Genomic DNA, 15,837 nt, shown 5'->3' on the forward strand with positions numbered 1-15,837 from the left:
ATCTATGGAGATCTACTATGAAAACAATAGGTCAGGTACATCTCATATTTGAGTTGTATTAAGTAAGCTCTTGTTAAGATTACTGGCTGCTTTACCTTTATACTTCAAATTTAATTTACAGAAAAGAAAATCTGACTCTTGCTCTGACACACTATCTCACTTGAACAGAATTAAGATTAATGAATAAAGATCTTTTTAGCATAACAGTTCACCTGTTGATAAGCTGAAAGTCAAACTAGAGCAGATGAAGTTGGAGATTGGCTATCTGATAAATGTTGGCAAATTATGTGTGGAGGGGGAATATCCTGGAAGAGGAAAATTACTAGTGGTGTGCCTCAGGGGTCCATTTTAGGGTTATTGAGCTTAACTTGTATGTTAATGATATTGGGAAAGACATGAATGGAGATATTCAGTTGTTTGCAGATGTTGCAAAATTGGGATAAACTATGAGGAGTAGAGCAGATATTGTAGCCTTACAAAGAAGACTTGAATAGGCTGAGTGAATGGGCTTGCCAGTTCATTGTTGAGAAATGTAAGGTTTTAAAATTTGGAAAACAAAGTTGGGATGTAGAATTTACTCTTGGTGGGGATATATTGTTGGAGGCAGAGGAAATAACAGATCTTGGGGTGATGATGGATAACGATCTAAAGTTTAGAGGACACATTGCCAAAATTGTGAGGACAACTCAATGTGAATTCTGGCAATGATCCAGAAGACACTGACTTATAGTAGTAAGGAGATTCTGGTTCCATTGTATAAGGGCTTGATTAGGCTACTGAACTACTGTGCACAAATTTGGTGGCCTGGTTTTCAAAAGGATGAAGAGATGTTTGAAAGGGTCCAGAGGTGATTGACTAAGGTAGTTTCTGATCTTTGGAATGTTGAATATGAAGAAAGGTTGAGAAGATGCAACTTGCAGAGTCTAGTGGAGGAAGAGGAGGTGATATAATAGATACATACAATTCGGAAAGGGATTGTTGTAGGATTAATGTTGAAGAGCTGTTTCATAAAAATGATGGGAGATGAGGTCATTCCTGGAAGCCGTATAAGGAGGGGCGTGAGCAAGGGAGGGAGAAGCAGGTTTTTTGAATGGAGAATTGTGAAAGATTGGAATGCATTGCCTGAGAGCGTGGTGTCTGCAGAGGATTTGAATGTGTTTAAGGTGGTGTGTATGACAGAGGACCTCCTAGATGAGTCTTTGATTCCATGGGGTCGTAGTATAATAATATTCATAATGTTTGTTACAAAAGTTCAGGTATTACTTTGGAATATACTCAAAATGTTCAATCACTCTGTTTTTTTTTTTTGATATTGCACTTAAAGCATTATTTCTTTATATGAGACTTTTTTAAAAAAAAAAACCATTTCACTCCTAATGGAACAAACTTTTTTACTCCATAGCAATTGCTATATTTCATACTTTCTGTTGCCCTTAGTAATCCCAATTCCTTTTGTTTTGATTCCACTATTTCAGTTTGCATTTTGGATTACTATTCCTGTGAATCAGTCAGAGAGCCCAATAATGAGGCAGATATCTTCACTCATATCGGATAGCTTTTAGCAACCATTCCAATTGTGTGCAATATAAGTAGACAACACAATATTCAAACATAACAGTGTTTTTCTCTTTTTTCATGAGTTCTTGTTAACTTTAATTTAACAATCTCATGTCAGAACTGTACAGGGACTGTGAGGGGAGAGCACTTGGTATCCGTATTTTTCAATATGATCGGATATTTCATGCGAAACATATGGCCTCACATCTCACCCAGTCACCTTCATCTCCTATTTTGGAGTCTCATTTCACAAAGCAAGAACAATAGAAGGAAACAAAACAACAAAAAAAAGAAATGAGCATATGACATTTTTATTCAGTGTGGCTTGTATCGGATCTGAAAGTGGAAATTGTTACATCATCTCACTGACCATTGCTCATTATGCAAAACTTCGAAACAACTTTCATAATATCAGTATTGGGTTATGTTGTAGAAATTACATATATGCCTGACATTAAAAATCCTGTTGTTTAAACGTTTATCATGTCATAACTAAGAGTACAGTACTATATTTTAATTTTTCAATATAGCCAACTCTCACTACAGCAGACACCATTATGATAAGCACCCTCACCATAACAAACTACCAAAAGAAGGCCTGAGCACATGCTCAGAGGCCCAACATTGTTCTAATGGAAATTCACCATAGCAAAGCTTTACTACAACAACCAATCCCTGCAAATATGCTATCTTGAGAATTAGTTGTATATTATTTCTTTGAGTTCTTTACACATGATTTTTTCTTCTTTCAAACTTTTTATAGTACGCTTATTGGTTTAAACTTTTTTTTCTTTATTGTTAGCTGCTGTTGATGCCTGTTTGTCCAGTGGCTTGAAGAGACGAGCCCTGGGACTTTTCAAAACCAATTCAACAACAGCATTACTTCAAAAAGTAGCCAAAAATTTTGAGCCTGCAGCTGAAATTGCTCGGATGGTTGCAGAAATTGAAAATTTGGACCCAAATAAGTGAGGTTTTTTTTTTCTTGTTTGTTTATTTTTATGTAGTAGAATATTACATGTAAATTTGATGTCATCACCATATTACCTTCACTATTCCCTGTTATCTCCAACTGACAGTTGAGTGGCATAGTAGCAAGATTATTTCTTATAAATAAATTTTTGAGAATTACAAGAAGTGTGTGCAGAATTTTTTTTTTAACACACACACACAAAGTAGATTACAGTTAATTGGGATACATGAGGGCTAGAACATTTTGACCCAATTTAGTGGCTGTTCTATTTATGTGAAATTTCATGATAATAGTTAGAAAGATATGAAAAGACAAAGTAATATTCTGCTGAGTAACAAATTATTTATTCAAATTAATTACAATAGCAAAATATTTACATATTTAAATTTTCCTCATTGTTAATATCAACAGAGAGACTGGTTGCCCTTCATTGTAATTCTATTAAAACACAGTATACAACACAAAAATATTTGATATTTAAAATTTAATTTATATAATAAATATAAATTCAATATAAATATCATCATCATCATCATCAAATTCCTGCCATGTACCCTCAAGGGGTGTACAGGATATGACAGTACTACATGAAAAAATTACATCATTACTAACTTCCTATCTACAATTTTCCTCCAAATCAGTCTGTTACTTGTCAAGACTCTAACATTATCAGATCTTATATTTCTATCGTCTAAGGCACTTTGTACCGTATCAATCCACCTATATCTTGGTCTTCCTCTGGGTCGTTTTCCTGCCAACCTGGCAGAGAACACTTGTTTTGCTAATCTTTCCTCTCCCATTCTATTTAAGTGACCATACCATCTGAGATTAGCTCTGCTAACACATTCCTGGATGCTGACAATGTCAAGTTCTTTCCTAATATCCTCATTTTTAATATGATATTGCCATTGATGCCATCTGTTCACGCCTCTAATCTTTCTCAGGACTCTCATATCTGTGGTCTCTAGTCTTTGGTCAAGTGTTTTACTTCTGACCCAGCTCTCAGATCCATAAATTAAAATTGGTTTGAACACAGTCTTGTATACAGCTAATTTAGTGTTCCGACTAATTTCTCTCTTATTTCATATGAATTTATTCAATTGACTTCCCACCATACCAGCTTTGCTGATTCTGTTGTCTATTTCTATATTTAGTTTACCATCTTCAGTAAAAATTGTTCCTAAGTAGCTGAAATGTTTTACTTGTTCCACAGGTTCTCCATTCACAACACAGTTGACATTTTCAATGATTCTGCCTATTTTCATTGTCTTTGTCTTTTTATTGCTGACCTTCATACCATATCTAATACAACAGCTATTCAATTTAGTCAGAGAATCTTGCAGACTTGTAGCGGATTTATTTAGAAGTATAACATCATCCGCATAAAGCAAAGAGCTGACATTAACATCTCCAATTTTGATATCAGGTTTAATACCACATTCCTTCATAATGTGATCCATATAGATAATGAATAACAGAGGGGATAATGTACATCCTTGTCTCACACCAGATTTAACATTAAACCATCTTCCTGTACTTCCTTCAATTCTAACTGCTGACTCACAACTCAAATAAAGACTAAGTATTGCTTGATATAATGCCCCATTGACACCATATAACTGCAGCGTATTGAATAGCTTCTCTCTTGGCACCTTGTCATATGCCTTTTCCAAATCGACAAAACTTAAATACAGATCTTTGTTATATTCCCATGCTTTCTCGACTATTTGTCGTAAAGTGAAGATCTGATCCTGACAGCCTCTATTTGGCCTGAATCCAGCTTGTTCTTCACCAAGCTTTTCTTCCACAATTCTTCTCAACCGTTTCTCAAGTATACTTGCATAGATCTTGCCAGGAACACTCAGTAGGGAAATACCTCTGTAATTCTCACATTCAGTTTTATTTCCCTTTTTATATATGGGTACTATGAGAGCTCTACTCCAATCATCGGGAATTCGTCCCTCTGTCCAGGCTTTCTGAACTATGCAGTGCAGCCACTGTAAGACTCTTATACCACCATACTTCAGCATTTCTGGTCGAATATCATCTACTCCTGCTGCCTTTCCATATTTCAAGCCTTTGATGGCTTTTTCTACTTCAAGTATGGATATGTATTCCTGACTGCATGCCTGGTCAGTGTTTTTTATCACTGTGCTGTCATCACTGCTTGTTTCATTTAGCAGTTTTTCAAAGTAATTACTCCATACTTCAAGGATATCTTTTTCTCCTGTTTTCATTTCACCTTTATCATCTCTAATTCCTTTTACAGCACTCTTTCCTCCATTCCTAAGCTTCTTCAACAACCTCCAGAATATTTTGCCACCTTCTTGATATTTATTTTCTATATTCTTGCCAAAGTCCAATATAAATATAATGAATATAAATAAAAAAGTAAGCTATATAATAGACATGCGCATACTTACTTTTCAGCTTTTAGTTCCTAATACTTATTGTTGGAAGAATTTATCCAGTGTACCCTGCTGTGTTCTTTTGGTGTGCTGACAGTGGACCTCCTTCATTGTCTTCCTGCATGAAATATACTCATAACGGATCAATAAATTTACTGGCATCCTGTGTAGTCATTTGTTCAACTTCAGATATGTCGTCATCATCACTTTTTTTGCCTTCTTTTCTTAATTCCTCCTATTGGTATTTTAATAAAATGCTTTGATTGATTTCTTCTTCACAATCTTTGTTTTCATTGTAGCATTATTGTCAATACCTTCAAATTCTTCATAGTTCCTAAATTTTTGCACTTCTGTAATTGCTTCATATTCACTTTTGGCTATTTAAGGCATCTCCAAGTCCAAATGCTTGAAACACAGTGATAAAAACAGTTCTGAATTGTCGTACTGCTTATTTCTTGCCAACTATTGGCAACAAACTATAATGCCTGGAGAAGTTTACTTTTGAACTCGCTTCCATGGCTGTGAAAGATGAGTCAGTATGTTTTCTTTAGTTGCTTCTGGGATGTGGTTCACCAACTTTGTGCGATACAACATCTTCACATTTTTTGATTCCCATATCCATTGGTTGAACCAAGTATGTAATGTTGGCAGGCAGAAATTCCAGGTGGACATTTGTCCAACACTCTGAACAGTGAAGGTGTGCCACACAGTTGTCTCGAAAAACAGAAAAACTTTTCTTGATTTCCAGTTTAACTCCACATCCCACCTCATTAATCATTTCTTAAATATTTCAGAAGTCATCTATGCATTCTTATTAGCATAATACTCGACCAGTAAACTATCCATTGTTAGCCATGTAAAGCACCAGGGCTTAGCACGTTTCTCAATAACAAACAACTTCTTATCAGTTTGACATGTTTGAACAGCATAACACAGTTATGCAATCCTTTGCTTTCTTAGAACCTGATAATTTTACATGATTGTAGCAGAAAGAACAATCTGATGTAGCACAATAAAACAGGCCTATTTCATCATGTAGATATCATGTGCACAAAATTTCTGAAATAATTCAGGTACTTTCTTGGATTTCCATTTTCTTCTGTATCCACATCAGTGCTGCCTTTTTTTGTTATGTGCTTTCATTTCCATCAAGACAACCAACCATGTGTTGCTTTAAAAGAATCATGATCCAGCTTCTTAGCTGGCTCCTCTGACTTCTTTTTTAACATTGGACCACTGACGCTTACTCCTTATCCAGTTGTATTCAAGGTGTCCTCAGTGTCAGGATTCTTACCTACATGCTTCTGTTTTTTGGATATTCCCTCTTTTCCATGGCACGTCCTATCTTCTTTCAGTTTATCTTGCTGCTGTATCAAGGGTGCAGTCATAGATTTCGGTAATCCTGTTATCTCCAGAAGACAATGGTGATTGTATTGGGCCAATGGCCTTTGATTTTCTCATAAGAGAATCTTTTTCAGATAGTGATGACACAAGTGGACTCAGCTAATGCTAGTTAGAAATTGTCCCTCTTAAAAGGTAATATGTTGTATAAGCTTAGTTGTAAGATGAGTAATGAGTCATCTACACATGGAGGAACTAAGCTGATGAGTCATTTATAAGCTGTGGTTTGGCACACTATTATCTCTGCACTCCTTCTGCCAATAAGCCTTAAACCAGCTAGCAATTTACAAGTGATTACCTCAGAGGGATAATCTTGAAAGCCACATCTCCTGTTCCAAACAAACATCTTGTTGTCCCAAATAAGCAATGAAAACCCTGGCAATTTTCTCAATTGACTTTGATCTTTTTTACTGCAAACTTTCCATATTGTTCTGTGGAACATATATCACTTGCCTTTCATTAAGCACAAAATATTTTCATCTACAAAGGCTTGATATATTATACTGTTCTTTAATTATTAACTCCTCAGTTTCTTATTCCTGGAGAGTAATTAAAGATGTATATAAAATTCAATCAGAAATGCTCAGATATGAAGGTAAGAAAATTTTACAGTGGCTGCCCTGCATAATTCAGAAGACTTGGTCAGAGAGTCGAATTCTGGATGATTGGAGTAGAGCTTTCATAGTACCCATCAATAAAAATGGAAATAAAACAGATGAGAATTGCAGAAGTTTTTCCATACTTAGCATTCCTGGTAAGATTTATGCAAGTATACTTAAGAAACTGCTAATAAAAATTGCAAAAGTGAAGATTTTGAAGAAAAAGCTGGATTCAGGCTAAATAGAGGTTGTTAGGATCAGATTTTCACTTTAAGACAACTGTTTGGCTTAAAGTGAAGTTGTTAAGGCACTTCTGGCTGATCAAACCCACCTATATCTTGATCATTTTCCTAATATCTCGGCATCAAACATCTGTTTTGTTAACCTTTCTTCTCCCATTTTGTTTAAGTGACCATAGCACATTCGATTAGCTGTGCTCACACATTCTTGAATGCTAATAACATCAGGTTCTATCTTGATACCTTCATTTTTAATATGATTCTGCCATTGATATCATCTGCTCAGCCCTTAATTTTTCTCAGAACCCTCATATCTGTTGTCTCAATTTTTGATGAAGTACTTTATTTCTAACCCAACTCCTGAGATTCACAATTTAGAGTGGTTTGAACATTGTCTTATATACTACTAGTTAAGTGTTTTGACTAATTTCTCTCCTATTCCATATAAATTTATTCAACTGGCTACCCATCATACTAGCTATGCTTATTCTGCTGTCTATTTCCATATTTAATTTACCATCTTCACTACAAACTGTGCCTAAATAACTGACATATTTAACTTGTTCTATAAATTCTCTAACTAACTTAGAGAATTTATAGAATGCACAAGCAGGTTTTTTCTCCCAGAAACTCGCCTTTTTTTTTTTTTTGTCCCATAAACTCAAGAAAATCGACTGTAGAATCCACATTATTTAGACAGTAACATATCCTGTTAGGGTTAGGTACCAACAGATGGCTGCACTTGTTTGCCTTCCTCTTCATTAGTTGCTGCTTATAATTAATGATAGTCATGGGCTAGCTATCTCTGATTGGCTACCAGTGGAGATTAAACTGCCCACTCAGTCTGAAAAAAGTTAGATGGGATTAAAAGGCCTTGCCTACTCTCTATAAGGGAATAAAAGACATAAAAGTTGATGAACATGTATGTGTGTCGATACTGTTTTTGGGACATTCAACCACTGTAGATGGAACCCCATTTCAAAAAATTGTCAATAGTTCCTTTATATGTGAATTCATTTCAAACCAGAATTCTGTATTACCAAGGAACAAGTCACATATCTTAAAGTTAATTTTGCTTTAAACATAAAAAAAGAAAAGGGCATCTATCAACACTTAAAGAGCTAACACAATTAGATCATCGTTTTAGTCCTACTTTGTATGAGTAGACTGGTATTGAAAATGAAAAATATTTCAGTATTATTTGTTCATTCTGATGATGCAAAAATTCTTTTATTTAGGATTAGTTTGTGTATCTATAAAATGTACATCAATTGACATTCAGAATATTGTGGACTCTCAAATGCAAGAATTTGAAATCGTTTTGGGGGAAAAAAAATATATATATATATATATATATTGTAGTTATAATAACAGATGGAATGATGGCAATGCTGAAATTTGGATGTGAAGCTTAGCTGAAAATTTACTCTGCCTTAATCATGACATTCATTTAACATTTGCTATTACATTTTCTGAAAAACATAATAAATATATAATATATTTTTAAAAAAAAATAATTTTCATAAGCAAAAATGTATAGTCCATAGTTTATATTAAAAAAATATATATATATAATAATACTCCTTAGTTGGATGTTGTTATAAACCTGGTAATGTGGATGGTAGTGACCATGAAATGTATAGTTGATTTAGAGTTTTTGAGGGACAACTATCTCAGGCAGTATGTAACAGAGAGCACATGAGGATTGAGGATCTTCGATTTGATCATCTCATCAGAGGATGTTATTATAAATAAGGTGTCAAATCACCCTCCAGTTGGTGAGAGTGACCATGAAGTGATTACCTGGGTGGTTGCCAGCAGTGTGAAAACCCTGGTGAGGAAAGAGTATATATGGAACTACAAGGCTGGTGATTATGAAAAGCTCAGGAGACAGCTTGCAGGTGTAGCATGGAATGAGGAGTTGGCTGGAACGGAAATCAGTGCTGCTTGGGTGATGTTCAAGAACTATCTAGTAGAAGCAAAGTCTATTCCAAGGGTCAGAAAACCCTTGTAATAAGGTAGATGTGAAATGGATGAATGAAGATATTAAGCATGCAATATAGAGAAAAAGAAGGCATTATGGAGACAATATAAAAGGAGTGGTAATAATCAATTCCATGAGGAATATAAAAAAACAGGCTAGGAGGGTGACTTGGTAAGGGTAGCAGAATTTCAATATGAGCAGCAGTTAGCTAATGAAGCCAAAAAAAAATCCTACGAAGTTCTTTCAATATGTAGCCAGCAAAAAATAGAAGGGTGACATTGATTGGAGAAAATGGTGTTAGAATAACCACTGCAGAGGATATGTTTGAGATATATAGTGAGCAGTCCATAAAGGTCTTTCATTCTTGTGAATGTGACATTATGGAGAGTTTGAGAGCAGACGATTATGAGGAGGAGAGACTGACTGTAAGCGAGCAAGAGATATATGGGGAATTGAGATAAGATAGTTCCATTACAAACCTGATGGTCTAGGGGTGTGATTCTTGCTTTGGGTGCGAGAGGTTCTGGGTTCAAATCCTGGACGAGCCCGCTGAATTTTGCCGACCTGATTGGCCGAGTGGTTAGCATATCCCCCTCTCCAGCCAAAAGGCTGTGGGTTTGAATCCTGCCTAGGCATGGATGTTTGTGATTGTCTGTGAGAATACTAGTGGTGGTGGTAGATGGCATTGGTGCAAATGATGAAGGTAGTTGTGGTTGGTGGAGTGGTTGAGCCGGAGAGTTGTAGAGTAGGTACCCTCTCTCAATGAGTCTTGGACTCCCTGGAGGTGTTATGTAATAATAATAAGACTATGGACTTGATAATATATCGCTGCACATTTTGAAGGAAAGCGCCAGGGAGTTGGCATCTGCCTTGACATATTTGTTTAATATGAGTCTTACATTGGGTCAAGTTTTAAGGGAGTGGAAGGCAGGCAAGATTGTGCCACTTCATAAGTGAGGTGACAAAACTCAAGCATCAAATTATAGGCCTATCTGTGTGTCAGTTTTTGTGGTTAAAGAGATTGGTGAGAACCAGGATCCAGAATGGTTTGATAATGGTGGTATTATCCTTGATGTACAGCATGGATTTGCTAAAGGGAGGTCATGTTTTAGTAATCTGCTTACTTATTACAATAATGCGATGGCTTTATTGGACATAGAAGATGGATATACAGTAGTATACTTAGATTTTGCAAAGACTTTTGATTGATTACTGCATGATAAGTTGATAGTCAAACTAGAATCGATGTGGTTGGATATTAGACTAGTGCATTGGATTGAAGATTGGCTATATGATAGATATCAGCAAGTTGTGTATCGGTAGCAATATCTCTGAAGAGGAAAGTCACTAGTGGTGTCCTCGGAGGTCTGTTTTAGGGCCATTGCAGTTTAACTTGTATGTTAATGATATTGAGGAAGATTTGGATGGTGATATTCAGTTGTTTGCAGATTTTGCAAAGTTGGGATGAACTATTGGAAGTAGAGCATTCTGTCCTTACAAGAAGACTTGAAATGATTGAGTGAATGGGCATGGGAGTAGGCATGCCAGTTCAATGTTGCAAAATGTAAGGTTTTAAAATTTGGTAAACAAAGATGGGATGTAGAATTTACACTTGGTGGTGATATTTTGTTGGATGGAGGCTAAGGAAATAAGGGATCTTGGGGTAATGGTGGATAAGGATCTATAATTTAGAGAACACATTGCCAAAATTGTGAGGACAACATAACAAATTCTGGGAGTGATGCAGAGGACACTGACTTGTAGAAGTAATTCGATTCTTGTTCTTGTATAGGGCCTTGATTAGGCATCATATGGACTACTGTTCGCAGATTTAGTCATCTTATTTTCAAAAGGATGAAGAGACGTTGGAAGAGGTCCAGAGGCAACTGACTAAGATAGTTTCAGATCTTTGGAATGTTGAATATGAGGAAAGGTTGAGAAAATGCAATTTATAGAGTCTAGTGGGTAAGAGGATGAGAGGTGATATGATAGAGATATACAAGTTGATAAGGGGTTGTTATGGGATCAATGTTAAAGAGGTTTTTCATAAAATGGTAGGAGATGAAGGGAGAACAAGTGGTCATGTTTGGAATTTGCATAAGGAGGGAGTGAGAAGCAGGTTTTTTGCATGCAGAGTTGTGAATGATTGGAATGCCTTGCCTGAGAGTGTGGTGTCTGCAGAGAATTTGAATGTGTTTAAGGCAAGATATGATGAGCTGTGTGTATGACAAAAGGGATCTCCTAGATGAGTTTTTGACTCCATGGGATATTAGGACAGTAATAATAATAATAATAATGCCAAAGTAAATCCAGAAGAGATTTTTTGTTATGTAGTAAGTAAGAGAAAGAATGATTATGGAAAGGCAACTTGACTCAATTTTGATGGTAGGAAAAGTGACAAGCAGAAGATACAGTTGAGCTATGAATTGATCACTTTGCAAGGGGGCGTACATCCAGCTGACTTTGTAGTTAATGGTGTGACAGTATCTAATGTGAGAATTGAGGTAGACTAATTGGAGGTACTCAGAATATTGAAAAATATCAATGTTCATACAGTAGTCAGTTGGACTAGATGATATGTCGGCCAGTGTGGTACAAGAATGTGAAAGAAACCTGGTAATGTCTCTGAAAGAGTTGTTTAATTTAAGTCTTGTCTCTGGCAAGGTTCCAAGAAAGCAGAAAGAGGATAAGATAGTTCCATTATTTAAAATGACTCCAAGACAGAAGTAGCAAATTACTGACCAATTAGTATCTTAGGAGTGGAAAAGTTGGTTAAAGGTAAAGTTCAGGACTGAGTTGGTAGGAATATGATATTCAATGGGGTAGTGAAACATCATGGCTGTAAAAGTAGGTCCTTCCTTGGTAATTTATTCGCATTTTATAATAAAGTGACAGTGGGATTGGAAAAAGGAAATGCTTACACAATGATACTGCTGAACTTTATAAAGGCATCTGACAGAATACCACACAGTCAACTGTTACATAAATTGGAGCAAATGGGAATGGATATAAGGCTGGTGGCATGGTTACTAGTAGCTCCATACTAGAGCTTCTGCTCTTTAATTTGCATATTAAAGATATATGAAAAGATTCAAGAGGTGTTTTTTATTTGAGTACTGACAACGAAACTGGGAGGGCAATAGTAGTTATCCAGCAGGAGATTTACATAAATTGGCACTATGGTTGCCAGTTTAATGTTGAAATGTAAGGTGATGCACTTCAGGATGAAAATATCGCATACTTTATATAATACTGAGTACAGGATGACAGGAAATTGACATGGCTATGGATCTTGGGTAATGGTGGATAGAGATTTGAAGTTTAGCGGACATAGTGCAAAAGCCGGCACGATTGCTCAAAGGATTACTTGGATGTTGAAGAACACATTGACAAGTAAAGTTAGGTATGTTATTATCCCTCTTTATAAGGCTATGATTTGGCTGCATCTTGATTACTGTACCCAGATTTGGTCACCTGGGTTTCTTGGAGATCAGGGTGATTTAGATGATAACCTTTTTCTTGTGTGCTATGCTGATTTGGCCATACATTTCCTTTTCACTATCCTCTTCATTGTTATGTTTATAGCAACATCCTACTAAATATTTTATCATATCCACCACTACACCTCACTCCATACTGCTTCAAAATAACTGCCACTATTTCCTCCTTACATTGACATAACTCTTCTACTCTCATCAAGACAGCGACCAGTACTCCCCTCCTACCTCCATTCACATTCATGCCTTTTCTGTCTTCTTAAAAAACAACATACCCTTCCATCTCCATTCTTATTAGGATACCATCATCATCCAACCATATCTCATGTTCTGGCAATTTTTTGGTGAATGTACTAGATCAGTGTAACAGTTTTGTCCCCTATATTTCTGATACTCATTGCAAATCTAACTGACACTACTTCTTATATGATTCTTTCATTCATTCCCTTGTCCATTTCTTAATATCAACTCATTCCATAATTTTCTCCAAATTCAAATGCTTCCCTTGCATCTCAAGTTATCCCATTCCTTTGTTGTCTATTCACATACACACGTTTGTTGCTTCTTCAGGCATTCACTCTTCCCATGCTGTGTTTCCTTCTCCATCTTGACTCTATTTTAAATTTTAGTTCTCTCATTCCTGTTGCTCAAACTACTCCCCATTCTATTTACAAGTAGTGGTTACACAGTGATACTGCTGGATGATACTTCTACTCTACTCACCTGCTCTTCCAACGGTAACTCAGTCATATAAGCAATACCCTCTGGTTGGAAAGACCTGGGTTTCTGATCCTATCTGTAGAGCATGTTAAATCTTTATTAGAGCTTTTCAACTGAAGCAACTAATGCTATGAGACCTGTATATTATATATATTAATTATTTGTGTGTTTTTAGCCAGTTTGTCTGTTATGAGATTGAAAAATCCAAGTTTCTCGGAGGGAAAACCCTGCTGCCTCCATCCGAGAAACTTGCGTTTTTCATTCCATAACAGACAAACTGCCCTAAAAACAGACAAATAATTAATAGATATAATACACAGGTCTCATAGCATTAGTTGCTTCAGCTTTATCCCCAAATAGCCAAAATATTCAGTTGGCTCTCCTACACTTCATATCAGCTCTTATTTCCTCAGATCTCTTATTAACCGCTATCATTACTATCCCTTTCAGCAAGTCTCTCCATTTGATTCATACCAAAACCATTTAAAATCAGTCTATCACTCTTATACAATCCCATCTGTCTCTCATATTCATCCCACTCGAGAGGTATGTCCCTCATACCTCTCGTGTATGGGCCCAACATAAATAAAATAAATATTGAGGCTTTTTACTTCACATCATTTGCCTCAGTATTCCATGATACAAAAACATTATGAGAAAGGCCACTATCCAGAATGGTTGCAACCATTATTGAGGGCTCATCTACGAGTTGTATGTTTTCTATACATAACATAATATAACAGCATATCACTATGTTATTAAATATTCTGGATTGTTTTAGGAAGTTTTTTCAGTGTATTATCAGGTATATTATACTTGACAAGAAATTACATTCTTGTTTAATCCCTGAACCATTTTATTACTATAACCTCAGACCTCTATGGAGCCAGACTCATCATGGAATGTCCCCCCTGTCATGCACACAACTCATCATGCTGTGCCTTAAGTACATTCATATTCTCTGCAGATGCCATACTTTCAGACAGTGCATTCCAATCATCCATGACTCTTCATGCAATAAATCTGTTGTTTTTCCCTTCCACCTCCCACTCATTTCCCACCATTCTATGAAAAAACCTCTTCAATGTTAATCTGATAGGAAATCCTTACCAACTTATATGTCTCTGTCATATCATTCCTACTCCTCCTATCTACTAGCCTCTGTAAATTGCATCCTCAACTTTTCTTCATACTTAAACAAAGACCAGAAACCACCTTAGTCAATTGCTTCTGGACTCTTTTCAATACCTTGTAATTCTTTTGAAAACCAGGTGACAAAATCTGTCCATATGTGGCTTAATCAAGGTCTTATACAATGGAACCAGAATTTCCTTACTACTACAATTCATTGTCCTCTACATCATTGCCAGAATTTGGTCTGTTGTCTTCACAATGTTAGAAACATGTCCTCTAAATTTTAAATCTCTATCTACCATTACATCCAGATCTTTTATTTTATTCACCTCTTCCGGTATATCCCCACCAAGTGTATACTCTACATTCTATCTTTGGTTTTCAGATTTAAAATTTTGCAATTTGCAATATTGAACTGGTAACCCTGCCCCTGTGTCCATTCATTCAGTCTATTCAAGTCCTCTTGTAAAGCCACAACACATGAAACTGCTTCTCATAGTTTTTACTGACTTTGCATCATCTGCAAACAACTGAATATCCCATTCAAACTTCCACCAATATCATTAACATACAGATTAAATAAATGAGGTGTCAAATCTCTCCCTGTAGCTGGTGAAGGTAACCATGAAGTGATTACGTCGGTGGTTGCCAGCCATGTGAGAAAAGGATATATGTGGCACTATTACTAGTGATTTTTCCTCTTCTGGGATATTGCTCTCCCATACACAACTTGCTGATACAAAAAATAGCCTTTCTCCTTCCCAGTGCACTAATCTGTTATCCAACCCCATAAGTTTTAATTTAACTATTAAATTATCAGGTGGTAATCTATTAAAAGCTTTTGTAAAATCTAAGTATACTACCTTCACATGTCACCTTATTGTAATAAGTAGGCAGATTACTAAAACATGACTTTCCTTTAGCAGATCCATAGTATCCATCGTAAAAATTTACTTATTATATTATTAAATCTTTGTTGTCTGCGCCATCGTAAAAATAGGATTGATTTTTATGGTTGTTTTACTTAATTTTTAATTATACTTGATTCTGAATGTTTATTCAATATTTATCCATTACTTGTTCAATTATACTTATTAAATTCTTCTTGTGTGTCGTTTGCATCATTGTAAAATTTTATTACAATTGTCATCATCATCATCAAATTCCTGCCATGTACCCTCAAGGGTGTACAGGATATGACAGTACTATATGAAAAAATTACATCATTATTAACTTCCTATCTACAATTTTCCTCCAGATCAGTCTGTTACTTGTCAAGACTCCAACATTATCAGATCTTATATTTCTATCGTCTAAGGCACTTTGTA

The 15,837-nt window shown here is 35.8% G+C and overlaps 1 protein-coding gene across 9 annotated transcripts in view; it reads left to right on the forward strand.

The window, feature by feature from the left end:
• The window catches only part of LOC150107158 (small G protein signaling modulator 1-like), a 568,327-nt gene that overhangs the window by 35,710 nt on the left and 516,780 nt on the right, over window positions 1-15,837 (forward strand). For all 9 annotated transcript variants that reach the window (XM_090391669.1, XM_090391666.1, XM_090391674.1 and 6 more), the window contains exon 4: window positions 2,360-2,522. In XM_090391669.1, the coding sequence (XP_090247795.1) occupies window positions 2,360-2,522 (163 nt within the window). The remainder of the gene's footprint in view (window positions 1-2,359; window positions 2,523-15,837) is intronic.

This window comes from Typopeltis vanoorti, chromosome 4 (genome assembly GCF_054136105.1).
Source record: "Typopeltis vanoorti isolate ZY-2024b chromosome 4, IOZ_Tvanoo_1.0, whole genome shotgun sequence".
In the NCBI taxonomy this organism is placed as follows: domain Eukaryota; kingdom Metazoa; phylum Arthropoda; class Arachnida; order Uropygi; family Thelyphonidae; genus Typopeltis; species Typopeltis vanoorti.